The sequence below is a fragment of the Podarcis pityusensis genome (assembly GCF_964106645.2).
Source record: "Podarcis pityusensis genome assembly, chromosome: 5".
Classification (NCBI taxonomy): domain Eukaryota; kingdom Metazoa; phylum Chordata; class Lepidosauria; order Squamata; family Lacertidae; genus Podarcis; species Podarcis pityusensis.
In genome coordinates, this window is record NC_138032.1 from 11,256,953 (window position 1) to 11,284,680 (window position 27,728).

Sequence of the window (27,728 nt, forward strand, 5' to 3'; positions counted from 1 at the left end):
ACATTTTAACTCTCTTGCTCATTCAATTCACTGGCTTCATTTTTCGGCAGGTGAACAAATAATTATTTCCCCCATTTCCTTTTGCCAGTCTGCTCAGGTCTTTTTATGCCCCAAGCATTCCCTCCTCAGCTCTCTCGCTCTCTCTCCACACCCCCTCCAAGCGCTTCTAAGTTGATGTTGTTTTTCTAAGACCCAAAGTGCCTTTTGGAGGGAAAAAAGCTTTTTCGCTTTAGCTTTCTTCTGAGTGCCTGGTAAATTCCGAACACTCTGAGATTGCCAGACGTTTTATGTTTACAGCGGGCTTTCTGCTCCGTAGGCCTCGATCTGTATCTAATGCTGCCACCTATTGGATATGGACATAATCAGCTTTCAGCAATTGCAAACCAGAGATAAACATATTACAGTAATCCTCTTCTCTGAAACTGTTAAGTCCTGTAATTCCTTCGATCTGCAAGCTAATCAAAGCAACGTTAGCATATATGGGTAGACATAGTGTGCGAACTACAGGCCATTTTGCAGGAACACAGGAAGTGTCCTCATACTAAGCTATACCATTGGCTTCTGTCACAAGCAACTAGGGTGAATGGCCAGTTGCAGAAGGCTGAGGTTCAGGATCCAGAATCAGAGGGACCAGAAAGGTGGAAGATGATAGGTCAAATACAATGCAAGGCAGTCTACGTTGCCATTTACAGTGGTACATCGGGTTACAAACACCTCGGGTTACAAACACTTCAGGTTACAGACTCTGTTAACCCGGAAGTAGTGCCTTGGGTTAAGAACTTTACCTCAGGATGAGAACAGAAATCATGCGCCGGCGGCATGGTGGCAGCAGGAGGCCCCATTAACTAAAGTGGTACCTCAGGTTAAGAACAGTTTCAGGTTAAGAATGGACCTCCAGAATGAATTAAGTTCGTAACCAGAGGTACCACTGAATAGGAATGAGTTGCTAAGACTCATGAGCTGAGTTGACCTTACGGGCCTGGTATGTCATTCGTGTGTTTGTGTGTGTGTGTGTCCAACTCTACAGCTCTATGATTGTGTGATTCTATATTTCTGTGCAAATCCTTTATCTACGCCTTAAAGGTAATACTTATTTCTATAACATATACCCTACATTTCATTCCTTTGCTTTTATTTCCAGTCCTGCCTGTGATTTCATTTGACTACAGTGGTACCTTGGGTTACATACGCTTCAAGTTACATACACTTCAGGTTACAGACTCCGCTCACCCAGAAATAGTACCTTGGGTTAAGAACTTTGCTTCAGGATGAGAACAGAAATCGTGCAGCGGCGACGCAGCGGCAGCAGGAGGCCCCATTAGCTAAAGTGGTGCTTCAGGTTAAGAACAGTTTCAGGTTAAGAACAGACCTCTGGAACGAATTAAGTACTTAACCTGAGGTACCACTGTATAATATTTTCTCAGATAGTTTGAAAAGGATCTCCACTCTTCCACAAACTTTCTGTCTTTTGGGTCTCTTATTTTTGCCATCAATTTTGCCATCTCCATATAGTCCAATAGTTTTAAAGTCCACTCCTCTTTTGTTGGAACTTTTTTACATTTCGGTGCATACAAAATTCTTTCTGCAGTGGTGGCATAAATAAACAATTTAACCAAGGTGGGTTTGGGTTGTTTTTTTTTAACCTCTGCCTCTATTCTTGCCAAAAGAAATGCTTCTGGCTTTGGGGGAATGACTATTTTAAACATCTTTTTCAATTCATTATGTATCATTTCCCAAAAGCTTGTTGCTTTTTTACACCTCCACCACATATGAAAAAATGAACCTTCAGACTCTTTGCCTGGTGTGCCTCAACTGTCTTGTGAAGTCACCTAACAGGATGTACAATGTGGCAAAGCATCAGATGATGCTTCTTTCATGCTCTTAAGTGCTAAAATTTAAGTGTAGTTTAAGTGTAAATGCTAGTTTGCTTTCTGAGTTATCACAGGAGGTAAAGCGCCAAAGACTGGTTGCTGGTGGTCCTGGTTCAAGATCCATTTCAACACTGTACAAAATCAAATGGAGGCGAGAAAACCACTGTGGTGGAACTTCTTGTGCAACCAGGCTGATGTGAAAAGCCCCGAGTCACGCAAGAAGGAGGACCATGAGAAAGCTGGGAAAGAAATGGAAGTAATTTCTTTGTTTTAAAATAAATCTGGAGAATTAAATAAAAATCGTTTTCATGAAGCTGTGGGACATTTGCAGTCAAAATGATGAGAGGAGTTTGCTAATATTCTGGACAAGCTTTTCAATTCAGAAAGAAGCAAATTCAGTATTTGCAAGCTTTCTTTGAAAGAACAGAGAAGCAAAACCTTCTCTGTTCCTTCTTTACTGGTTTGTAATGTTGGTGCATCTGTGCTGATGGTGTTCCAGGCGTGCATCTTATCAAATTGCACAGAGTGCCTTGGGAAATATCATTCCCACTCTTGCAGTGGAAGCCTCCACCCTGCTTCCTCAAAGATAACTTAGCAGAATGGATCCCAAAGGGAAGGAACTGAAGGGTGGAACAGGAAGATGGGTAGAGCCTGGCTTTATACATTTTTTTTTGTATAGCATTTTGCCTAACAGATACATTTTGCCAACCACTTTTTCCCTAATGCAATTACATTTTTCTAGGTTACTTTCACTCACATGTGCATGTTTGTACGCATTACTCTGCTGGTGAACTGCATGGCAAAATTCAGAGAAGTGTGACTTTTGACCTCTGCTTAAAAACCTCCAAGGAAAGAAAATCCACCATGTTTGAAGCATAGGAGCCAACTTCTAGGGGTTGAGGTCCCCCTCTCAGTCTCCTCTTTTCTAGGCTAAACATACCCAGTTCCTTCAACCATTCTTCATAAGGCCTGCTTGTGAACTGTATCAAATCCCTCCATTTAAAAATAAATAAATCGCTCCATGGATTCAGGGCATACATAGGGGTAGCACTGTGTCATGTCCCCCCCTACACACTCAAAGTCTGCACATCAGAAAATTCTTTTCAATATTCCAAATGCAATTCTGCATACCCGGTTTATCATTTCCTTATTTATGCTATTTACTTATCTTATTTTCCTCTTACCCTTGTGATCTCACTAGTTATTTTTTCATGGTGACTGGATAAATCTCTTCCTGGGGTGCACGCTGATGAATATATTTTTTTTAAGTGTTTTTTCTCCTCATGATTTTTCACTCCCCTCCCCGAACCCATCGCACGTCCATCATGTGTTTTAATTCTCTTTGTTTCCAGCTGACTGCTTTGATGTTTGTTCTCTTTTTATTTCCTGCTGAGTCTCAAAAATGCCTTCTCTTTGTCAGGTGGTTATTAACTTGGTTTCGAAAGGTCATCTTCACAGATGGAATCTAGAATGGGTGTAAATATTTTTGGTAAACTTCTTCGTAATATTCACATAGCTCCATTTCAGGACTTGGGCCGCATGTTCAGGCCATTTTATGTATTCAACAAGGTCAGAGTGGCGACGTAATTCCTGGATCATACCATTTTAGGTTTCCAGGGGGGAGACATGTGTTTGAATATTCTGTACTTAGAGATGTGTTCAAATATTCTGTATTTAGATAGATTGATAGATGATATAGATGATGATGATAGAGATAGATAGATATAGATAGATAGATAGATAGATAGATAGATAGATGATAGATAGATGATAGATAGATAGATAGATAAATAGATAGATAGATGATAGATAGATAGATAGATAGATAGATAGATAGATAGATGATAGATAGATAGATGATAGATGATAGATAGATGATAGATAGATGATAGATAGATAGATGATAGATAGATATAGCTAAATAGATGGATGTTTGGAACATTCACCTTAAAAAGGAACTCATTCTAGTTCAACATGTTCAAAAGGAACTAATTCCAGTTCACATTTATCCCTTTAGAAAACTAATCAGTTTGGTTTTCATTTAGTTCTCAATTCAATTCAAGATCATTCAAATGATCCTCAGCAGAAAAGGAGGAAGTCCCAAAGCAGTCCTTGCATTAGTGGAATGACTTTTACTTGTGCAATCAAAATCCATCTCTATTTCCTCCTCTCTCAAACCTGTCCCCAATCTACTGAGCAATTCCGCCCCTAGAAGGCGTTTCTGCATGGGTAAGAATTCCAGATATTTTAGTACTAACATACTCTTTATTCACCCTTGCCTCTCTTAAGATGTTTAAAAGGGGATAGAATCCCCTTTTGTGCAGAATCCAAGAACACCCCAAAAATAGCAGAACATAAATATTTTATGCACGCAAGTCTCTGGCTATATATGTATTAGTTCACAAATACAAGCTTAAAATACAAAAATTCATGGGGAAAAAGAGGCTTAATTGTATAAATTCCCAATACAGCCTTGTATCAGGAAGTTTTTAATGTTTGACGTTTTATTATGCTTTTTATATTTTGCTGGAAGCCGCCCAGAGTGGCTGGGGAAACCCAGTCAACTGGGTGGGGTATAAATATTATTATTATTATTATTATTATTATTATTATTATTATTATTATTTCTCTGGGTTTTACCCAAGCCTTCTAAAACAGATTTGGGGAAGATGGATGGGGCACATGGGAGGACAAGAGAGAGAAGAAATTCCACCGCAAAAGCAGAAGTTACAGTACTGGAATATAGGTTTACCTGTTCCTAGTTTGATACATCTCCAACTCCTTGAAAAAATCCATCAACAGTATCTCCAACATTTTTTACACATCACTTGGGAAGACAGATGAACTAATACCAGTGTACTGGAAGAAGCAAAGATCACCAGTTTCGAAGCAATGGTTCTTCAACATCAACTTTGTTGGACTGGTCATGTTGTGCAGATGCCTGATGATCATCTTCCAAAGTAACTACTCTATTCCAAACTTAAAAATGGAAAGTGTAACACTGGTGGTCAACAAAAGAGGTTTAAAGATTGCATTAAGGCAATTTAAAAAAAAAAGTAGTATAAACACCGACAACTGGGAAACACTTGCCTGCGAGCGCTCCAGTTGGAGAACAGCCTTTACCAAAGGTGTCATGGGCTTTGAAGACACTCAAACTCAGGACGCAAGGGAGAAACGTGCTAAGAGGAAGGCACGCTTGGCAAATCCACACTGCGATCAACTCCCACCAATGTCCCCACTGTGGAAGGACATGTGGATCCAGAATTGGCCTCCACAGTCACTTACGGACTCATTGTTAAGACTGTGTTTATGTAACACAATCTTACTAGGCTACGAGTGATTGCCAAAGAAGAGGAGGAGGAGGAGGAGGAGGAGGAGGAGGAGGAGGAGGAGGAGGAGAAGAAGAAGAAGAAGAAGAAGAAGAAGAAGAAGAAGAAGAAGAAGAAGACTCCAACCGTCACACCACTTGCAGGGCTGTCTGATTCAAGCCTGGTCTAACGATAAAGAACTCTTAAGATAGGAGAATAGTTGGGCATTGAAGCTGCCCACTCACTGTTAGTAGTGGGATGGCTCACAGAGTAGGCAGGCAGGTCACCAACTCACACAGTCTCCCCCACTATGATGAGATGCATTGCATTTCTATTTCAGCTATGGTAATTCTAAGTTTACATTTGTCCATGTGAACGGTCATATGCAAATGACATGCATATCTGCGCCTTCTTCTCTCCCCCCCCCCCAATGCATGCATGGCTGACTCTAGTCTGTAGGGTTGCCAACTGAGCGGTCACCCATGAAATTGCAGCTCTTAGGACTTAGACAAGCTGATATATCTCAGTGTAGCCTACTTCACAAGGCTATTGTGGTCATCAATAAGAAAAATAAAGCACCGGAGATGCAGAAAAAAAGTTCAGGAAATGATAAATAGAAACCCATTTTGACTGCCACCAAATTGGACTATGGACAGCAGTAGATTTGACCGGAATGATGTAGTAAATCATATGAAATGTAATTTATGAAACCAAGACTGCCTCAGAAGAATTTCAAGCTACAAACAAACCACCTTCTGAAAACTGATTTGACAGCTCCTTACTGCCAAATGAGACATTCTTCTCCAATACATATATAAGCCAACCACATCATTTTATTTTTGCATGCTCATATGTCACCAGAAGCAGAGTTTAAACCTACTTAACAATGTTTTTTGAAAGATATTTTTGTCAGTGCAACCACAAACCCCCTTTGATATCCCCCCACTGGCACTCCTTCTGAAAACATTTGTGTTTAAATCTATGTGGCCCTCTCTCTCAATTTCTCTAACTTGCTTTCTCCATGATGCAGTCACGTAGCCAAATCTAACTACCTAGACTGCATTGTGTCATCATTGCAGCATTGTCCCATTTTCTGATTGGCTGGAAGCATCCATTTGCTTGATCCAGGAGGGAGAAAAATGCAGAAACTGGTGGGGTGTATGGGTCAGATCATGAGATCAAACAGAAGTAGCAGCAGTCATTGAAAACAATGGTCCCAAACTATCGATCTACCTGTGGTGAAAATTCACATAATCTTTGAGATTTTCAAGAAAATTGTCTACCTCATTGAAATTATTAATATCCGCCTCAAAACTGGATAATTTTCAGCAAAGCTGTAGTCATAAATGCAAAATATCTCTATGTATGAAGCATTCAGATGAAGCAATGGCAAACCAGCAGGGCCGACTTTAGAAAGAATTACAGTTCCACAAACCTTCTAACTCCTGTGAAAAAAAAGATGGATTTTGTAGCTGAAAGTTTATGTTTGGCTTAATGATATTTGCTCCCCTGCCTCGCTCTTCTTTTTATCACACAGTCCAGTCCAGCTGCAAACACTTCCTGCATGCATATCAAAGTGCATCGAGATTATAGGATTATAAAAACAGGATCACTTAAAGCTGTTCACTTTGTGCTACCATTATGGCTGCAAATTGATATTCCCAGCCAAGTGGGTGCTTATTTTATTAGCCACAGGGATTCATCAAACATCCTCAAAATTGCCCTCTTCATAATGCGATGCAGCGCAGCTGAGCACATAAGGTTCCGAATATATGCCAAACTCAAGGAGATAATAACACCGGGCAAACCTCTTTTGATGAAGCACTGGGCAAAAAAGCAAAGGGTAGGGACGGGAGCAGGAACACCACCCAACAAAGGCGACAATTTGACCACAAAGTTCTTCTCTACCCTGTGTTCATCCAAGGAGGCCCTCAATAACAAACCACAGTCAGAGACCTCAGAGGATCCCTTCATTAGAATTTCACTGCTCACTCGGCCTTTGCTGCAATTCTTGTATTACATTTTGCCCATAAAATAATCATAGCTGGGATTGGGGGAGAGGACATTGACCCACAATCTCCACAGTCCACAGAAACATGGCCCTCACCTTTCGTGACCATTCTAACCCCTTCTCCCGCAAAAAAGAAAAGAAAGAAAGAAAGCAGGGAAGCACCAAAATTATTCAAAAACTGGAATTTTGCTAATGGGTGTATTTACTGTTCAGCAAGTGCAAGTCTATGTTTTCCTCTCGTTAACTGGGTGCAGCCACCAACAATATCAATGGTCGTTATAAAGCTAAAGAGCTCATAACTGCAGCCAGCAAGTCTTATTTTCAATGTTTATGCCATTTGCCACAAGTACAGACCAGAAAAACAATGGGTGGGGGGATTTGACAGTAACCATATCCCCCCCTTCTAAAACACATAGGAGACATTTCTCCTTCACCTCCTACAATTGCACTCGTGAATATGGTTTGATTATCACGAGGCACCACTCTGCTCCATGTAAGCCCTCCTTGAGTCCCATTGATTTCAATGGGAGAAATGTAAGTTGGAACCTAAAAGACAAAGGGTGGCTAGCCCATTATCTGTGCCCATTGGCTTACCAATGCCAGGTTGTCTGTGTCACTGAGCACTGCTTTGGGATGAACCACTGCTGAATATGTAATTTGTCCACACTCCTCTGCATTTAATTTCCCTCTGGCCTGACTGTTTACCCTATAAACCTTGTGGGTACACATACCCCCCGATAACGAAGAATAACACTTCATGCATCTTAAGAAGCAGACTGTAGCCCACCATAGCTTACTCCATCACAAATTTCAGGTGCCACAAGACTCTTTGTTATTTTTGCTACAAGCAACTAACACGGAGCGTACCCCTCAAAAAGTCTGGACTTGAGTCTCCCATTGCAACCAGCTGGAACTTAGCTTAGAAACTTAGCTTGGGCTCCGCTGTGCCCTGAGTTTCCTATTATTTCATTGCCACTAAATGCCCAGCAACCTCCAAGCAGCTTAATTTTATTGTTCCACTTACCCCCATTTTTCTTTCTGGCCCAAGGCGAGCTTGGTTTCCTTCGGGTGCTCCATGCTGGCTTTTGCACTGGCTTTTGCACCTCACCTGACCATAATAATAAAAAAGTCCCTTCTGCCAGAAGGAAGAGGAAAGCAATATGCAAAACAAACAAAGAAACCCAAGAGGAAAGCTACACCCCTATAGACCAGCACTCATAGCAACAGACGGAGAAAGACTATCCTCTCGCTGGTTGTTAACTTTTTCCAGTCGTGAAGCAGTAATTCCTCTGGAACTGCAACTCAGCATGTGTGATGCAAGGGGCTCTTTTGAAACGGCGTTTTCCTCTCGCTTGCCAGCCATTCCTCACTGTCCCTGCCAACCCTGAATAAAACTCTTTCTGATGTGGCAAGGTCTGCAGAGCCAATTGGACAACAAACGGAGCCTATTTGTTTTATTGACAGATGGCAAGGGTGAGGTGATATCCGGACAAGGGGGTGGGGTGGGTGATTGAAAAGGTTCTCTGGGCCATGCTTTTGGTTTAACTTTATTGTGGGGTGTGTGTGAAGGAGAAAGGTCTCTCTCTAAAATTAGAATTCTATTTTTAAATAGTTACCTACCACGAGACAATTTCTGGGAAATGCAGCTGGATAGTTGAAATAGTGAGTGGACAGGCAGGGACAATATGTATGACAGAGATATGATTGTTAAGAATATAAGAACACAGTAAGATACTGCTGGATCAGACCCATGGCCCATCCAGTCCAGCATCATGTTCTCACATTGGTCAACCAGGTGCATTGTGGGAAACCCACAAGAGGGGGACCCAAGCACAAGACCTCTCTCCCCTCCTATGGTGTCCAACAACTGGTACTCAAAAGCACTACTGTGTTCAGCTGTGGAGGCACAGCACAGACTTCCTCAAGATGTTTTGAGGCTACAATTCTCATCATCCCTGACCACTGGTCCTGCTAGCTAGGGATCATGGGAGTTGTAGGCCAAAAATATCTGGAGGGCCAAGGTTGAGGAAGCCTGGCATAGCATAACCTTCATGGCTGGTAGTCATTGATACAGTAGTTTTCTCCTCCATGAAGTTCTGTTTTTAAAGTCATCTAAGTTGGTGGCCATTACTGCCACCAACAGCGAAGGCTTCATTTTGAGTTGCCAGAAAACTGAAAGGCAGAGTTTTATGGTTTCACATCCTCAATGAGTCTTCCCCAACCTGCGGTCGTCTTGGTGCTGTTGGCTTCACAATCCCAGCATGGCCGATGGTCAGGGATGATAGGACGTGCAGTATGGGGTCCATATCCCTGTTCTATATGGTGCAAGTTTTAGCCTCTATTTCTCACCCAAGCTCATGTGTATATGTAGAAAAACACCTGCAGCACTGAAACATTTATCAATGACATTTAGAAAGATGGCTGGGAATGAAATGGCAAAATTCATTTCCTTCCACTAAAATAATAGCCTTCAACCAATTCCAGATTTACAAGGGAAACAAAGGGTTGAGTCATATTTGATAATCCCCTCGTATGCATTTCCCTCCCTGTAATGGCAGTAACAGTATTGCTGATTTACAAAGACGTCTGGCTTTTGTGTTGTGGAAGGAAATGTCGTACATCAATAATGGGAATAGGGATGGGTGAGTGGGTGGGTGGGAAATTTATAAGCCATAGTCCATGGGCTCCTATGAGAATCTATGTGTTGTCTAGCTTTTCTTACTTTTAAAGTCAGCTTCTAGTTGTCATTGCACATCTAAAACATTTTAAAATATGTTAGAGGAAAATGCTTAAGTATTAGTAATTAATTAATTAATTAATTAATTAATTAATTAAATTTCTATACCAACCTCCATCCAAAGATCCCAGGACAGTCTACAATGTAAAAACACAAAAAATATATACCATAAGAACACACACACACACACACACACACACACACACACACAGAGTTTAATAGGCCATGTATTGTATAATCAACCAAAGACCTAGGACAAGAGGAATGTTTTTGCCTGGCACCTAAAGATATGTAATGAAGGCGCCAAGTGAGCCTCCCTGGGGAGAACATTCCACAATGGGGAGCCACTGCAGAAAAGGCCCCATTCTCGTCTTGCCACCCTCTGGGCCTCTCGTGGAGGAGGCACATGAAGAAGGGCCTCAGGTGATGATTGCAGGGCCTGGGGTGGTTCATATGGGGGGAGGTGGTCCTTGAGGTATTGCGGTCCTGAGCCATATAAGGCTTTATAGGTTAAAAAAGAGAGAGTTGTGTTTAATTATAACAGTTAATTAGAACAGACCATATCCAGTAAACCAAGGATTTCTCTTGAGATGCCTGGTCTCCCTGGCTCCAGCAAAGATAGACAGAAGGCAAGAGTTAATGTGAACAGATGGTGTTTTCCAGACTGCCGTTCCCATCAACCCATGTCAGCATTGCTAACAGCAAGGAGTTATGGGAGCTGTAGTCCAAGAAAAGTGACTACTTTTGTTACATTGTAGTGATGTCTTTTTTCTAAGCCACCTTGAGCATGGTTTGAGCTGTGGAAAGCAAGCAAATAAAATTGTGTACGTACATATGTATCTATGAATATCAACCGTGCAATTCTATGCATACTTACTTAGAAGTAAGTCTCATTTATTTCAAAGGAATTTACTCTATAGTAAATAAACACTGAATTGCAGCCTTAAAGTGTTCAGATCTTCCTTGTAATCCTGATGCTCCCTTAGCATCTAACTTCATTCCTTACCTTCATTCCTTACCAATGACAAACCTAGATAGCATCTTAAAAAGTAGAGACATCACCTTGCCAACAAAGGTCTGTATAGTAAAAGCTATGGTTTACTCAGTAGTGATGTATGGAAGTGAGAGCTGGACCATAAAGAAGGCAGATCGCCGAAGAATTGATGCTTTTGAATTATGGTGCTGGAGGAGACTCTTGAGAGTCCCATGGACTGCAAGATGATCAAACCGATCCATTCTGAAGGAAATCAGCCCTGAGTGCTCACTGGAAGGACAGATCCTGACGCTGAGGTTCCAATACTTTGGCCACCTCATGAGAAGAGAAGACTCCCTGGAAAAGACCCTGATGTTGGGAAAGATGGAGGGTACAAGGAGAAGGGGACGACAGAGGATGAGATGGTTGGATAGTGTTCTCGAAGCTACCAGCATGAGTTTGACCAAACTGTGGGAGGCAGTGGAAGACAGGAGTGCCTGGCGTGCTCTGGTCCATGGGGTCATGAAGAGTTGGACATGACTAAACGACTAAACAACAACAACAACAAGAAAACGGTTTATCATATAGAGGTGGGAATGCATAAGCATCATTCCCAGGACATTGCTGGCTTGTGTTTACCACCCTAAAGAAAGAAAAGGGGAAGGAATATAAATGAAAACATTGTAAGATAAGCACGTTGGCAGCAACATATACTATGGAGAATGTGCTTAAGTGCATTGTTTGTGAGATAGGGAACTGGAGAGGAGAAGGTTAATGGAGCTTGAAGTGTTGCTGGAGATTTCTTTTCATTAACCTTCCTCAGCCTCCTGACATTTTCGACTGCGACTCCAGCCAGTAAGCCTGATTCAGTTCTGGTTTTCTTAAGGCCTGCCGGCTGCAGGCCAAGGATTCAGATTACAGGTAAGTAGTTAGCTAGGAAATACCTGGAAGGAGGGATGCCTTTTTCCTGTTGACCTCGTAGGAAAGGATGTTGTTGGATTGGTGGCTTGTGTGAAAGAGAGGCAATATAACTGGCAGGCGATGGAGTGGAATATAAATGAAGAGGCAGACAGCTGCATCTTGAAGATTGCTTTGCTCCAGAGATCTTATGTGGATTTGGCTGTCTGTTCAAGGGCTTAAGGCATGCTCAACCTGTACATTTGTAAATAAAATACGGTAAAACACCTATATGCTTCCAGTGACTTTCCAACACATACCAAACCTGGGTGAGTGCCACACACTTGAGACATCTCATCCAAGAATGCCTTGGTCATTGGTCCAACTCCCTATCTCAGGAAACTTGCTAAGGAAGGGGTTCTTTGCAATTAGCCAATGGTTTTAACAGATCTTCCAGGTCCAAGGAAGATTTCTCAAGGAGTAGTCCCACTGCCACCCCTTTTAAGAAGTATACCTGAAGGAGCATCTCCACTTCCATCGTTCTGCCCGGACACTGAGGTCCAGCGCCAAGGGCCTTCTGGCAGTTCCCTCACTGCAAGAAGCCAAGTTACAGGGAACCAGGCAGAGGGCCTTTTCGGTAGTGGCACCTGCCCTGTGGAATGCCCTCCCACCAGATGTCAAAGAGAAAAATAACTACAAGACTTTTAGAAGACATCTGAAGGCAGCCCTGTTTAGGGAAGCTTTTAATGTTTAATAGGTTATTGTATTTTAGTGTTTTGTTGGAAGCTGCCCAGAGTGGCTGGGGAAACCCAGCCAGATGGGCCGGGTATAAATAATAAATTATTATTATTATTATTATTATTATTATTATTATTATTGAAGCATTTTGGGGCTTGTATTAATTTGAGTTGTTTCCCATTTGCCTTCTAGCCATCTTCTAATTTATGCCATCTCCCACAACTTCAAGGTATACCACCAGCTTTCCAGGCTTGCTGAAGTGAATGAGCATGCTCAGGAGCAATGGTGTCGATCGCCTGTGTCATTTCTGCAGTCTACAAATCGGCCAAGGCTTCAACCATATCCCCAGACCTAGCAGCTCTGGATTCCAAGTGGATCCATCAGGCTCCAAGGATGGAACATTTTAACGCTGGGATACTGTGCACAAAAATGCATATATAAAGGAAAATAACATACATAATTCAAGGAAATTGTTTGTAATAATAATAATAATAATAATAATAATAATAATAATAAATGTATTAGAATTGTCCACAAATAATCAGGGTCGCAATGTCTTGGGTTATGGGTCACCAAGTCTCCCTCCCCCCCCCAAAAAAAAAACTCCATAGGAACCCACGAACATAATTTCAGTATTTCTGTTTCAATGTTTTGCTTAAGATTTTACTGGATTTTTATTGCTTTTTGATGTTACGTATCAATTTTTTTGCTTATGGTTTTATTGTTGCAATTTGCATGAACTGATTTTAGATTTTGTTATATTAAGCAGTGCATAGATTTCCTTTTCCTGTAAATGGATGTGGAAATGGCGTGAACTGAATTTAAGATTGGAAAATGAGCCAAACCGAAATGGACAGATTCATCCATTCTTAAGTGTGATTGTCAGTACCTTTCCAGTGTCTTGGGCAGATGTTTTTCACATCCCCTGCTCCCTGATCCTCTTAACTGGAGAGGCTGGATATTGAACTTGGGAACTTTTAAATGCAAAAAAGTGAACCCTCTTCAATAGGGTATGGACAAGAGGTGGAGAAGACATTTGATTCAGTTCACAGTTAAAGACTGACCTGCGTAATTCACACATTCTGAATCAAGATGAGAACAAATTCATCATTGGAATCTTCACTTCTCCAAAATTTGCAATCCAGCCAAGCCATGTAATGTGTGCAAGAATGCTTATTGTTATGTACTGAGTTGAATAGGATCCAAATTGCAGCAGTCTGATTGGCCCTAGAACAATAGGATCCAGAATGCAGCAGTCTGATTGGTCCGCAGGAGCCACCCAATCCAACTCCAGGTGGAAGTGAATCCACAACTGATTGGCCTACAGAAGAATCCTGGAATTAGCCAGTCACGTGGGGCCCATTGTGTAAATAATGTATATGAAGCAGACATTTTGGGGGAAATCTCATTCCTCACTACTATGAGCTGAATAAAGAGCATGAAATCCACTCTCAACTCCGAGTATATTTCACTTATACTGTGGCAAAGAATGCATGTATTAGTAAAAAGAGCAAGCCCAAAACATGACTCTAAGATTCAGCATCACGCTCTACTGACTGAGCTATTCCAGTGCAAAAAAACACATATATTAGAGAAAATTGCTTGCAAACTTGTGTATAGGTAAAGGTAAAGGTAAAGGTAAAGGGACCCCTGACCATTAGGTCCGGTCGTGGCCAACTCTGGGGTTGCGGCGCTCATCTCGCTTTATTGGCCGAGGGAACCGGCGTACAGCTTCCGGGTCATGTGGCCAGCATGACTAAGCCACTTCTGGCGAACCAGAGCAGCGCACGGAAACAGCGTTTACCTTCCCGCCGTAGCGGTACCTATTTATCTACTTGCACTTTGACGTGCTTTTGAACTGCTAGGTTGGCAGGAGCAGGGACTGAGCAACGGGAGCTCACCCTGTCGCGGGGATTCAAACCGCCGACCTTCTGATTGGCAAGTCCTAGGCTCTGTGGTTTAACCCACAGCGCCACCTGCATCCCCTAACTTGTGTATACTTCCGGGACGCCGCGGCCACGGGAAGGAGCGCGAGGCAACTCGTCTGAGGAGCCTCGAACAGCGTGGGGGTCTTAGAGGGGTCACGAAGGCTCCGTGAACCCCTAAACCACAGGTGGAATATCCTGTTGGCCATAACACCCAGCAAGGCTGCGTGTGCTCGCCTGTGTTGCCGGCGTTTAACAAGGCTGGAGCCGCAGCGAGAAGGGGAAATATCAGACTCCATGCTGTGAAGCCTCAGGCTCCGAGTGAAAGCGGCGGACCTCCGACAACAGAGGAAAAGCTGGGAAATAGTTATAAAGCTTTGATGAAAGCAGAGGAGGGAGAACACTGGAAAACAATCAAACAATCAAAGTAAAAGCAAAAGGAATGTTGAATGAAGTACCCAGCGGAGAAGTAATTAAAGACAAAAGAAGGAGGAATTCACTACTGGCGGTAAGAATGATAAAGGAGTAAAGCGAAAAGCTGGCAGACGTGAATGAAAGAGCAAGAAAGTAACCGCTAGCGAGGGGAAGGAATATCCTCGGTAATAAAGTACATTTTACAAAGTACAAAGTACAAAGAGTTGGAAGCAAGGTAATATTGAGTTTTCTTTTTTTTGATTGAGAGACTCTTTACCGGGTTTGAGAGGAGGAAAGGAGGTTTCTGGGGCATTTGGTTGATGCTTTAACTGACAGGTTTTTTGAGGACGTTATTGTTAACAACAACTTTTTTTGTTTGAAGTGGGTGGAAGAAAGCCTGGGTCTTCCCCAGACCTTAATGCTGGTTTTATGTTAGTGACTTCCCTATGGGTATAAAAAAGGGAGGAGGAAGCCATTTCGAGACTTAACTTGGCTTTGTTACCCGCCATTTCATCTTGTCCTTGATCTACTACGCCTCTGCATGTATTTGAGATTTAAAGAGACATGTGCCAAAAGCCAAATAGGAGAATTTAAACCAGCATAAAGAACACTTCCTGAAGAACCTCCAAGTCTCCAGTAAAGGAAAATTTTTGGTGACGCCAGACCTCTATAATACCACCCTCTAAGAGGACAAAGACTGTAAAAGGTAAAGATTGTAAAACTTTGTGTATAGCCTGATGTGTGATGACTAATATCTGCTATTATACCCCAACGCCAGACCCGGTAACTTATTAACCCATCAGAGACTATCGGTGATCCTGTGCCTCATCCCTTTTTGAACAACATTAGTGTGGTGGACCCCAAGACCTTTCAAGCCTACAAAATGACAAACGGTGCAAAAAAAGGCGTGGCAACACCAGCGGAAAGGAGGTCGTCGAGGCAAGAAGATGCTAAGGAAAGTAAAGAAATTAAAGACTATAGCAGTCTGATGGCCGAAATAAGGAAAGAATTCAAAAATAATGAACAATATATTGAGAGAAAATTACTTGAGGTACAGGACACTTTGGATAAGAAATTGGAGGGAGTGGTGGGGGAATTGACAGGAAAAGTTAAAGATTTATCAGTAAGAACTAAGGTTTTGGAAGATTCAATGAAAAAGGTGCAAAAAGATACGAAAACTAGTAAGAAGGAGGTGGATAGAATTAGAGTAGAAGTTAAAGAGATAGAAAGAGTGCAGGAAGAGTTGTTGGACAATATGGCTATGACGCAAATGAGACAAAATCAAACCAACCTAAAACTGAGGGGTGTACCAGAGACCCCAAATGAGAATATTAGATCTAAAATGATAAAAGAGCTGGCAACTTGGTTAAATAAGAGCGAGGAGGAGATAAACTGTCATTTAGTAAATGTTTTTCGAATAAGACCAAAATTAGACAGAGCCAGAAAGAAAAAGCTGTCAGGTGATGTAATTGTCATGTTCAACACTCTGGAAATAAGAAATGAAATACTGCAACAGAACCACATAAAAAGGTTATATATTGGAGGAAGCCCAATTATTATCTTTAGAGAAATTCCTTCGAGATTTCTTCGAAGGAGAGAGCCATACAAAAAATTAACAAACCAATTGAAGAAGAATGGGATATTGTATAGATGGGAGTTTCCCGAAGGCGTTTCATTCTACTTTAAGGAAAAAAGGTTTAAATTAAGCACCAGTATTGAACTCCAAAAATTTGCGAGGAGATACGAGAAGGACCTGGGAAAAGTTGAAGGGGAGGTGGAAAGGGAGGAACGACAGAGAGACGAGGAGGGTGAAGGGAGTGAAGAAGAAGAAAAAGAGGAGAGCTTAACAGGAGAAGGAGAAGAACAAGAGGAGGAAAGCAAGGAACAGTAGTCCCTATTTAATCTAGTTAAATTAGCTAGAATAGTTTAATAGATGGCTTTAAAAACAATAAGCTGGAATGTAAACGGTTTGAATAATAAAAATAAGAGGAACCAGATTGCACATGTATTGTTGAAAAAGAATTGGGATTTAATTTGTCTTCAAGAAACGCATGTTATAGGAAAACACAAGAGAGTATTAAGTAATAAGAGATTGGGACTGGACTTTGTGACCTCCGACAAGGTTAAGAAAAGAGGGGTAGTAATTTATATAAAGGAAAAATATGACCCGCAATTACTGTACAAAGATGAACATGGGAGAATAGTGGTGGTACAGATGGTGTTTCAAGGAGAAAAAATAGTTGTGGTTGGAATATACGCCCCGAATGAGAAAAAATCAGCTTTCTTTTTGGAATTAGATAATATACTAATGGAATGGATGGATCAGAAAATGATATTGATGGGAGATTTTAATGGGGTGGTGACGCCGAATATGGATAGATTAACAAAAAGACAAGATGGGAAAGAAGGTAAACTACCACGATCTTTCTTCGACATGGTAAATAATTTGGGATTGACGGATGTCTGGAGGTTTAAAAACCCTACTGCAAAACAATTCACTTTTTTTTCAAATCCGAATCAGAGCTGGGGGAGGATAGACAGTATTTGGGTCTCGAGGGAATTGGTACAGAATTTAATTAAGTCTGAAATTTGGCCCCGAACTTTATCTGATCATAGTGCGGTTTCCATGGAGTTAAAAGGTAGAGAGGTTAAAACAGCCAGATGGTGAATGAATGAATATTTATTTAATGATCAAAGGATAGTAAATAAGGCTATAGAAACAATTGAAGAATACTTTAGGTGGAATTTAAATGGAGAAACTTCCATAGAGACGGTGTGGGACGCAGGAAAAGCGGTCATGAGGGGTTTTTTGATTCAGAAAAATACCCAATTAAGAAAAGAAAAAGAAAAAAAGAAAGAGCAGATTTTAACACAGATTATGGAAAATGAAAGAAAATTAACTGTTAACCCTAGTGAAGAAAGTTTAAAACAGAACTTAAAAATACTACAAGCTAAATTTGCTACAATAATTAACCAAGAGATAGAGTGGAAAATTAAGAGGATGAATCAAAAGAACTTTGAGTCCGCAAATAAGATAGGGAAATATCTAGCGTGGCAGTTGAGAGAAAGGAAGAAGTTGAGTACGATCAGTAAAATAAAAGAAGGAGATATGATTATGGAAGAACCAAAAGAAATAAAAAGAATATTCCAAAGATATTATAAGGATTTGTACAAAAGAGGAGAGGAAACAGAACAAGAAATAGATCAATTTTTGCAAAAACACCATCTGGAACAAATTGTAGAAGATGAAAGAGCAGCACTAGAGGAGAAAATAACACAGGAAGAGATAAAAAAGGCTATTAAAAAGATGAAAGCTGAGAAGGCGCCGGGACCGGACGGCCTTCCGGCCAAATATTATAAAATATTAATTAACCAAATATCACCAGTGCTGGGAGAGGTTATGAACAATATATTGAGAGAAGGAAAGATACCTAATACCTGGAAGGAAGCCTATGTTACATTGATCCCTAAAAAAGAGGTGGACACTATGGAAGTAAAGAACTATAGGCCAATCTCATTATTAAACAATGATTATAAGCTATTTGCAGACATAATGGCGGAAAGATTAAAGAAGGTCTTGATTAATAAAATTCATGGTGATCAAACAGGATTTCTCCCAGGGAGACAATTACGGGATAATGTAAGGAATTTGATTGACATTATTGAATACCTGGACATGAAAATAGACAGAAAAGCCGCACTGGTTTTCATAGACGCCGAAAAGGCATTTGACAATGTTTCCTGGAACTTCCTAAAGAAGGTTTTGGAAAGGATGGGAATTGGCGAAAAATTTAGAAGAGGCATAGAAGCAATATATAAAGAACAGAAAGCAAAGCTGGTGATAAATAATAATACAACAGAATATTTTAACATTTATAAAGGGACCAGACAAGGTTGCCCCCTGTCCCCCTTATTATTTATTGTAATTTTGGAAGTACTTAATAAGAGACTGAGGGAGGCAACAGAAGTGAAAGGAATTAGAGTAGGAAAGAAGGAATTCAAAATTAAAGCCTTTGCCGACGATATTGTTCTGACTTTGGAAGATCCACAAGATAGTGTAAAAGAAGCATTACAAAAAATTGAGGAATTTGGAGAGGTGGCAGGTTTTAAGGTAAACAAGAATAAAACTAAAATGCTGGTTAAAAATCTAACTAAGGAAGAAACGAAAGATCTAGAACAAAAAGTGGAAATCATGGTGGTGAAAAAAGTGAAATATTTGGGAGTGTGGATCACGGCAAAAAACATAAACCTATATAAAGATAATTACGAAGTTACATGGAAAAAAATAAAGAAAGATCTGGAAATATGGGGGAGGATGAAATTTTCCTTTTTAGGGAAGATTGCAGTGGTTAAAATGAACGTTTTGCCGAGGATGTTGTTTTTATTTCAAACTCTTCCAGTTATTAAAGGTCTAAAACAATGTAAAGAATGGCAGAGAACCCTGATGAAATTCATCTGGCAGGGGAAAAGACCAAGGATTAAACTGAAAATACTAACTGATAAAAAGGAAAGAGGAGGTTTTGCTCTCCCAGATCTGAGCCTATATTATGAAGCAGCGTGCCTACTTTGGCTAAAAGATTGGATAAAATTGGAGAACAGAGACCTACTAGATTTAGAAGGTTTCAATAATCGGTATGGGTGGCACGCATATCTCTGGTACGAGAAGGTGAAAGTCCACAGGGCTTTCTTAAACCATATTTTCAGGGGACCAATATATCAGGTCTGGGAAAGAAATAAGAACCTTCTCGAAAGAAAAACACCATGGTGGATTTCACCAGTAGAGGTCTTAACAATAAAAAAAAACAACATGGAAGGGAAGACAGTCACCTACGAAGATTTGGTAAGAAAATCAGAACAAGGGCTTAAACTTAAACCGTATGAGGAAATAAAGGATCAATTCACCGGTTGGCTACAATATCATCAGGTGAATGATATGTTAAAACAAGATAAAAGAAAAATGGGCTTTGAGGACAAGAAATCAAAATTCAATATAGAAATAATAGAAGGCAAAAACAAAACATTGTCTAAATTATATGACATATTACTGGAATGGCATACAAAAGACGAGGAAGTCAAAGAGGCAATGATTAAATGGGCAATTGACTTCGGTTATAACATCGAGTTTGAAAAGTGGTTGAAATTGTGGAATAGAGACATTAAATTTACGGCCTGTACGAGTTTGAGAGAAAATGTTTGGAAAATGCTCTATAGATGGTATCTTACGCCGGCAAAATTGGCTAAAATCTATAGATCAGAAAATAAGACATGCTGGAAATGTGGTGAAGTGGAGGGAGACCTCTACCATATGTGGTGGCAATGCAACAAGGTGAAGGTTTTTTGGGAAGCAATTTATAATGAACTTAAAAAAGTTTTTAAATATACTTTTCCCAAGAGACCTGAGGCCTTTTTGCTGGGAATAATGGGTAAGGAAATAAAAAATGAAGATAAAAAAATATTTCTCTATGCCACCACAGCCGCAAGAATTATGCTGGCACAAAACTGGAAAATAGAAACTATTCCTAACATAAGTGACTGGCAGGTCAAAATGATCAACTATGCCGAGCTAGATAGATTAACAGGCAGAATACGAGACCAAGACGACCAGAAATTTCAAAAAAATTGGAGTAAATTTTGGAATTATATTGGAACGGATATATAGGAGGAACTGGCGGTATTAGAAAAACTTTATCAGCTAATAACTATAAACTTTAATAAACTAATTATGCAATCCGAGATTTATTTGATACTTACCAAAAGGGTGAAGGGAAGTCAAAGGCTAAGGAGAGCCTAATGGTTATATTATTATTTTTTATATGATTGTATGTTTCCTTTTTGTAGAGTATGAAAATAGGATGAATAATTTATGTTAAAATGTTTATTTTTGTATTTGTTAGTTCTTTTTTCTTTTTTCTTTTTTTTTTTTGTACAAATTCTGAATAAAAATTTACTTGCCAAAAAAAAAAAACTTGTGTATATTAGGGGAAATTAGCACTAACAACAACAAGAACAGGCTGCTTTTGTCTCGCTTCACTTAATGAATTGCTGACCATGGAGAGCTGAGGAACATCAAATGTTGAGCCTAAACTCTTCTGTGAATTTTTGTGAGTGTTCAGTTATTTAGTGTCTAAATAGTATTTACCCACTCTGAGGCTTCTAAGCAAGAAGTAGTTCCTAAGTCATCCGAAAAAGTGCTTGACTCAGAAAGAATTTAGCACCACCTACAGTCGGTTGTGGGGTGAGTTTTTGTGTGTGTGTGTGGAAAAAAAGCAATGTGAATATGAAGCAGACAAATGAAATCCCTCTGTCAACAGCGTGTCTCCTAGGCATGTGGAAACACAATTATTCACATTTGATTATGTACATCATATAGAAATAGTGAACTTGTCTTCAAAGGGCTAATTGTTATGTAGCAAAGCAGCAACATTCATGCATGAGGAGGAATCAGTAAGCTGAGGGTGGGTGGGGGGTAACTACAAATTTAGCAGAAGTTTAATGATGAAGTGGTGAATGTACCCCCCCCCCCCATGCAGTAGGCATGTTTCTGCACACCCGACCTTCACCCAGGCGACGCAGAGGCGATGCATTCAGGGGCATATTCCACCCAGGCAAAAACACTAAAGGAAGATATGAAGTAGGACTGACGAAGGTGGCATCAGCTGAGGATGTGGGTGTGTGGCCTTGGAGGGCCACATGGGGACCCTGGCCCTACATGCCCTCCAACGTTTCTCCGATGAAAATAGGGACATCCTATTCCATAATTAAAATCCTTTTATTATTTATACCCCACCCATCTGACTGGGTTGCCCCTGCCACTCTGGGCGGCTTCCAACATATATAAAAATGGAACCAAACATTAAACTTTAAAAACCTTCCCTATACAGGGCTGCCTTCAGACGTCTTCTACAGGTTGCCTGGTTATTTATCTCCTTGGCTTGAGGGGATAACATTTCTCTGATGGAATTAGGGATGACCTAAGGAAAAGTGGAGGGACGCGGGTGGCGCTGTGGGTTAAACCACAGAGCCTAGGACTTGCCGATCAGAAGGTCGGTGGTTTGAATCCCCGCAACGGGGTGAGCTCCCATTTCTCGGTCCCTGCTCCTGCCAACCTAGCAGTTCGAAAGCACCTCAAAAGTACAAGTAGATAAATAGGTACCGCTACAGGGAGAAGGTAAAATGGCGTTTCCATGCACTGCTCTGGTTCACCAGAAGTGGCTTAGTCATGCTCGCCACATGACCCGAAAGCTGTACACCAGCTCCCTTGGCCAGTAAAGCAACCCCAGAGTCGGCCATGACTGGACCTAATGGCCAGGGGTCCCTTTACCTTTTTAAGGGAAAGTGGGAGATTCCAGAAACAAATCAGAAATCAGGAGGGCTTCTGGAAATTTGGGGCTGTCCCTGGAAAATAGGGACACTTGGAAGGTCTGTGACTGAGGTTCCTTGCCTCTGTTCTAGTGCTTCTGGGTATCATTTTCTCCCCTTTATTGTTACTCCCAAGCCTCCAAAGTGAGGGAAGGAAGCATCAACTGTAATCTGATTTGCGTTCCAATATCATCATGAAGTTACATTTCTTTGGCTACTTGCAAGTGAAAATAAAGGGTGGTGGGAAACTGTAGGAATAACGGAGACAACTGGAGGTTGAATACAGGTGAGCTGTGCAGAAGCACGGTGGCAAGCATGCTCCAAGCAAGCTGCCGGCTAGCTCTGCAGAGGCTCCTTTTATTAGCAGAAGTCAACAATTGGAAACAGTAGTGAAACCACCCTGAACTTAGCAAATACACGTGTCAGCAGGTGTTTCCCTCAAATATTCCCCTCGCTACTTGATTACGTCTGTGTCCCCCGTCATGCTCCAGCCAAGCGATATGTCTAACAAACAAATTGTGAGAGGACAAAAGGTCGGGGGGAAACCTTGTTTTCTAGCCAAGAAGGCAAAAGGTCAGGGAAAGCAGGTGTAACGCTCCTTGACACACCGTTGCATGTCTGGTGCGAGGTTTGCCTTCGCAAAGCGGAGCGTTACCTCCACAGGAAATTGCCTCCAATCATGACATTAAAAGGGTGAGTGGAGGTGTATTCCATGGAGTCATTTCTAACCACACAAAGCACTCCTTCCAAGCTGCATATGTTTATTCTGAGAACTTTCAGGACAGCTTTACTTATGAGAGAATGTCCTCTTCTGCTGTTTGATTGGCTTGCACACTGTAGCTGCCATTTGCACCAGTCGCTTGTTGGGATCTATCTGTCATCTGTGTTGCTCAGCTGGAAATTCTGAGCTCATTTTCTTTTTTAAACTGCATTTGTTTAGAGGGCTTGACCTAGGAGCAGCCCAGATTAAAGTGGCCATCCTTTTACGAAAGACGAGGAGGCGAAGTCAGTCATTATTAAATGGGCACAAGATATAGGGCATAATATACAAATGGATGATTGGGGGGAATTGTGGAAAAGTAATCTAAAATTCATGGATTGCATATTGTTGAAAGAGAATTATATGAAGATGATGTACAGATGGCATATTACACCGGTGAAAATGGCAAAAATGTACAAAACAAGTTCTAATAAGTGCTGGAAATGTAAAGAAAAAGAAGGTACCCTTTTCCATACGTGATGGAATTGTAAAATAATTAGAAACTGTTGGGAGATGATCTATAATGAAATAAAAAAAAAAATGTTTAAGATAACCTTTGTTAAAAGACCAGAAGCGTTTTTATTAGGTATTTTAGGGCAGGATTTACCAAAAGATAAGAAAAATCTATTCATGTATGCAACAACAGCAGCCAGAATTTTACTAGCTCAAAGATGGAAAAGTGACGAAATACCAACGAAAGATCACTGCCAAGGAAAGTTGATGGAATATGCTGAAATGGCGAAGCTAATTGAGAGACTTAAAGATAAGGACAATAATGACTTGTAAAAAGATTGGGAACCTTTTATGATGTATATACAGAAACAATGCACTGAAATGAACTCACTGGCAGGATTTGAGTAATACGCTTACAATGAACAAATACAAACAGAAAATACAATTATGAGGTAAAAATGAGAAGAAGAGACAAATATTACAACCTTAATTTATATATATATGGAATACAAAATTATAAGCAGAAGAAACAGGGATGTTATAAACCAGGAAGGTAAGTTGGGGGAAGTCACGGGGGGGGGGTGTTAATTGAAATTGTAAAATGTAATTTGCATGTTTGGTTATGTTAAAATTTCTTTAATAACGTTATATAAGCTTTGAAAAAAAATAAAGTGGTCATTCTTTTGAAAAGGACCCAAAGAACCAAGCCATTAGGTTAGGGGTCATACCTACATCACGTATGATGGAGGAAAGATGCATGGCCACTTCTGCACTATGTAATGAGTGTCATCATTTGGGTTGCCATATTTCAAAAAGTGAAAATCCGGACACAAAAGTTGTTGAGTTTTTAGTTGGCAAAGTTGTTCCCAGACATTTCTACCGCTTTTCAGAAATTCTGCCTGGATGCTATTTCCGACGGGCGAATCCCAGATATGTCCGGATATGTCCAGACATATTGCAGCCCTACATCATCCTACAAGTACTGTCTAAGACAGTAATCCTGTAGCCTCTTTCCTGGAAACCAAGCCTTATGGGGGAGTTGGGCATGTTTCCCCTGGAAAAGAGGAGACTTTGAGGAAATATGATAGCCATCTTCAACTATCTCAAGGGAAGATGGAGAAAGCTTGTTTTCTCCTGCTCTAGAGGGTAGGACTTGAAGCAATGGATTCAAATTACAAAAAAGGAAGTTTCCATTAAAATATCAAGAAGAACTTTCTGAGAGTAAGAGCAGTTTGACAGTGGAGCAGACTCACTTGGAATCAAGGGTGCCAACTTGAATAAAATATTGGGGGCCCAGCCCCACCCCACAAAACTGATCACAAGATGTGATGCACACACAAAGCATTTGAATGGCAAGGCCCATAACTTTTTTGGGGGAGCCTCAAACATATTATTGGGTGGGCTGAAGGGACCTCGACCCCTAGAAGTTGGCTCCTATGCTTGGAACTTGGTGGAATCTCCTTTTTTGGAAGTTTTATTGCCACACCCTTTAGGCATCTCATCCAAGAATGCCTTGAGTTGATCATTGGTCCAATTCCCTATCTCAGGAAACTTGCTAAGGAAGGGGATCTTTGCAATTAGCCAATAGTTTTAACAGATCTTCCAGGTCCAAGGAGGGTTTCTCAAGGAGTGGTGAATTGCAAGGAGTTGCTGAAGTGAATGAGCATGCTCAGGAGCAATGGTGTCGATCGCCTGTGTCATTTCTGCAGTCTACAAATCGGCCAAGGCTTCAACCATATCCCCAGACCTATCAGCTCTGGTTTTAAAGCACAGTTTGATGGCCATTTGTCATGGATCCTTTAGTTGAGATTCCTACATTGCAGGGGACAAGACTAGTGGGCCTTGGGGGTCCCTTCCATGTAACAATATGCCAGGCTTCCTCAACCTCGGCCCTCCAGATGTTTTAAGACTACAGTTGCCATCATCCCTGACCACTGGTCCTGCTAGCTAGGGATCATGTGAGTTGTAGGCCAAAAACATCTGGAGGGCCAAGGTTGGGAAAGCCTGCAATACGCAAACCAAAATAGAACCATCCTTCAAAATTCACACTTCTTTGAATTTTTCAGAGGGTTGGACTTGATGACCCCCCCCCCCAGGTCACTTACAACTCTACAATTGTATTATTCTATTCCTAGTGGCATTCCCACACGTTGCCCTTCGCCAGTTTGCCCCATCTTCTTTCCACAGTTTGTGGATTGGAAAGCATGATGACAGTCTTACATTTATACAGCATATTTAATCCTTTTAATGGTTTTCTCCATCTCTATATATCACTGAGGAAATCCCCAGAAGCAACAAACTAGCAAGTAGGCAACTTTACCTGCAGCTAATTATAGTGATCCATCCTAATTAGAGTAAAGCACAGAGTGACACAAAGGTTATCTGGTACAGATCCTTTTATGAAGATGGGAAGACCTACAACACAACTCATTGAAAGGCGTGCTAATAGGGTTGTAAGTAGAGTTGGGGAGAAACTGGATTTAGTTTTCACTGAAAGACAAACCCACCCGATTTGCACTTTCAAAAACAATAAGTGAACTGAAACATCGCTGCTGGATAGCTCACTTGGTTAGAGCATGGTGCTGATAACACCAAGGTCACAGGTTCGATACCCATAATGGACAGCTGTCTATTCCTGCATTGGACTAGATGAGTCTCAGGGTCCCTTCCAACTCTATGCTTCTATGAGAATAGGCATCCTCTGAAATTCACAGTTCTCTGAATTTTGCAATGCAGTTCTCCAGCCAAGTAACATGTACAAAAATAGAATGAAATACAAGGACTAGGGTAAAGTAGTCATGCATACACGTGCATGAATTAATGATAATGTACAAAAATGCCTCGAAATGGGGAAAACCGCTTTGCAAAAACGTGTGTATTTATTGGGCAAAAAAGTGTGTCTGTTCAGAGAAATTCAGACAAAATGCTAACGAATTTTCAGGAGGAGTTTCTAAAACGAAAAACACTGATGTGGAAATTTAGAGAAATTGAATATAAGATATGAAAGAAGGAAAAGTGACAGTTCTGCTGTCCCTAATTGTAATACGTTTCCCTTTTGAGGGCGGGATGAAATAAGGTTGAGACTGCGCCTATGACCTTGCCAGCCAAAGGGATAAGCCATGATCGGAGCGCATATTACCGTACTTTTCCGTGTATAACATGCCCTTGTGTATAAGACCCCCCCTATTTTGGGGGACTAAAAATTAAGAAAATAGGGGGAGATTGCACAGAGTTGTTGAGCTTTTTGTGGAGGATTGCACAGAGTTCTTGAGCTATTTTTTAAAGGGGGAAGGGATTCCCAAAAATCACTCACCCGCCTTGCCTCCTAACGCCTGTCCCCTTGCCGGCAAAGGCAGCCTATTGCCCACCCAATTGCCACAGCAACACCCAATCAACACCACCCCTTGCCGCAGACACCAATAGCATGCTGCAGACCATCTCCGGCTAGTGGCGTCAACCAATCCCACGTCCCCCCTAGGCACTACCCATGTATAAAACGACCCCCTATTTCGAACATAAGTTTTCAGTAAAAGAAACCTAGTCTTATACATGGAAAAGCACGGTAACTGTTTTCAAAAGAAGGGTGAGGCACAGCACAATGTGGTGTTGATGTCACATTTGTCACTCCTAAGGGAGTGAATGCAGGTGCCTATGGACCAAGTAATAACTTTCCATGGTACACATTCAAATGCTTTCCAATCCGGTTATCAAGGAGGGTTCTTGATGGCTCTTTTGCCACCCATGCTATCAGTGCATAGAAGGCCATCAAATGACAAAAGGGAAAGCTGTCCCATCTGAGGGTGGCTTTGGTCATCTGCATTATCTCCCGGCCAAGGAGAATTTTGCCACACATACAATGGAAACATGTGGCGACATGTATGGCAGAACTGATCATAACCCCGAATTCCCTAGCGTACGTAGTGTCACACGCCTGCACTGCTTGAGTGGTTAAAAAGTCTTTTGACCACTTGCCAAGGTAAGAGGGAATCTGGATGTAGATACAGTGGTACCTTGGGTTAAGAACTTAATTCGTTCTGGAGGTCCATTCCTAACCTGAAACTGTTCTTAACCTGAGGTACCACTTTAGCTAATGGGGCCTCCTGCTGTCGCCGCGCGATTTCTGTTCTCAACCTGAAGCAAAGTTCTTAACCCGAGGTACTATTTCTGGCTTGACCTGAAGAATCTGTAACCTGAGGTACCACTGTAATGGCTTTTACTCTGTTTTTGGAATGCTCTCCTCAGGGAGGCTCACCTGGTGCCTTCATTACATATTTTTAGGTGC

The 27,728-nt window shown here is 41.1% G+C and overlaps 1 protein-coding gene across 2 annotated transcripts in view; it reads right to left on the minus strand.

The window, feature by feature from the left end:
- KCNMB2 (potassium calcium-activated channel subfamily M regulatory beta subunit 2) overlaps positions 1–8,431 on the minus strand; it is a 316,176-nt gene extending 307,745 nt beyond the window's left edge. For both annotated transcript variants that reach the window (XM_081008311.1, XM_081008309.1), the window contains exon 1: positions 8,215–8,431. In XM_081008311.1, the coding sequence (XP_080864437.1) occupies positions 8,215–8,267 (53 nt within the window). In that variant the 5' untranslated portion in view covers positions 8,268–8,431. The remainder of the gene's footprint in view (positions 1–8,214) is intronic.
- Positions 8,432–27,728: the final 19,297 nt, after the last annotated feature.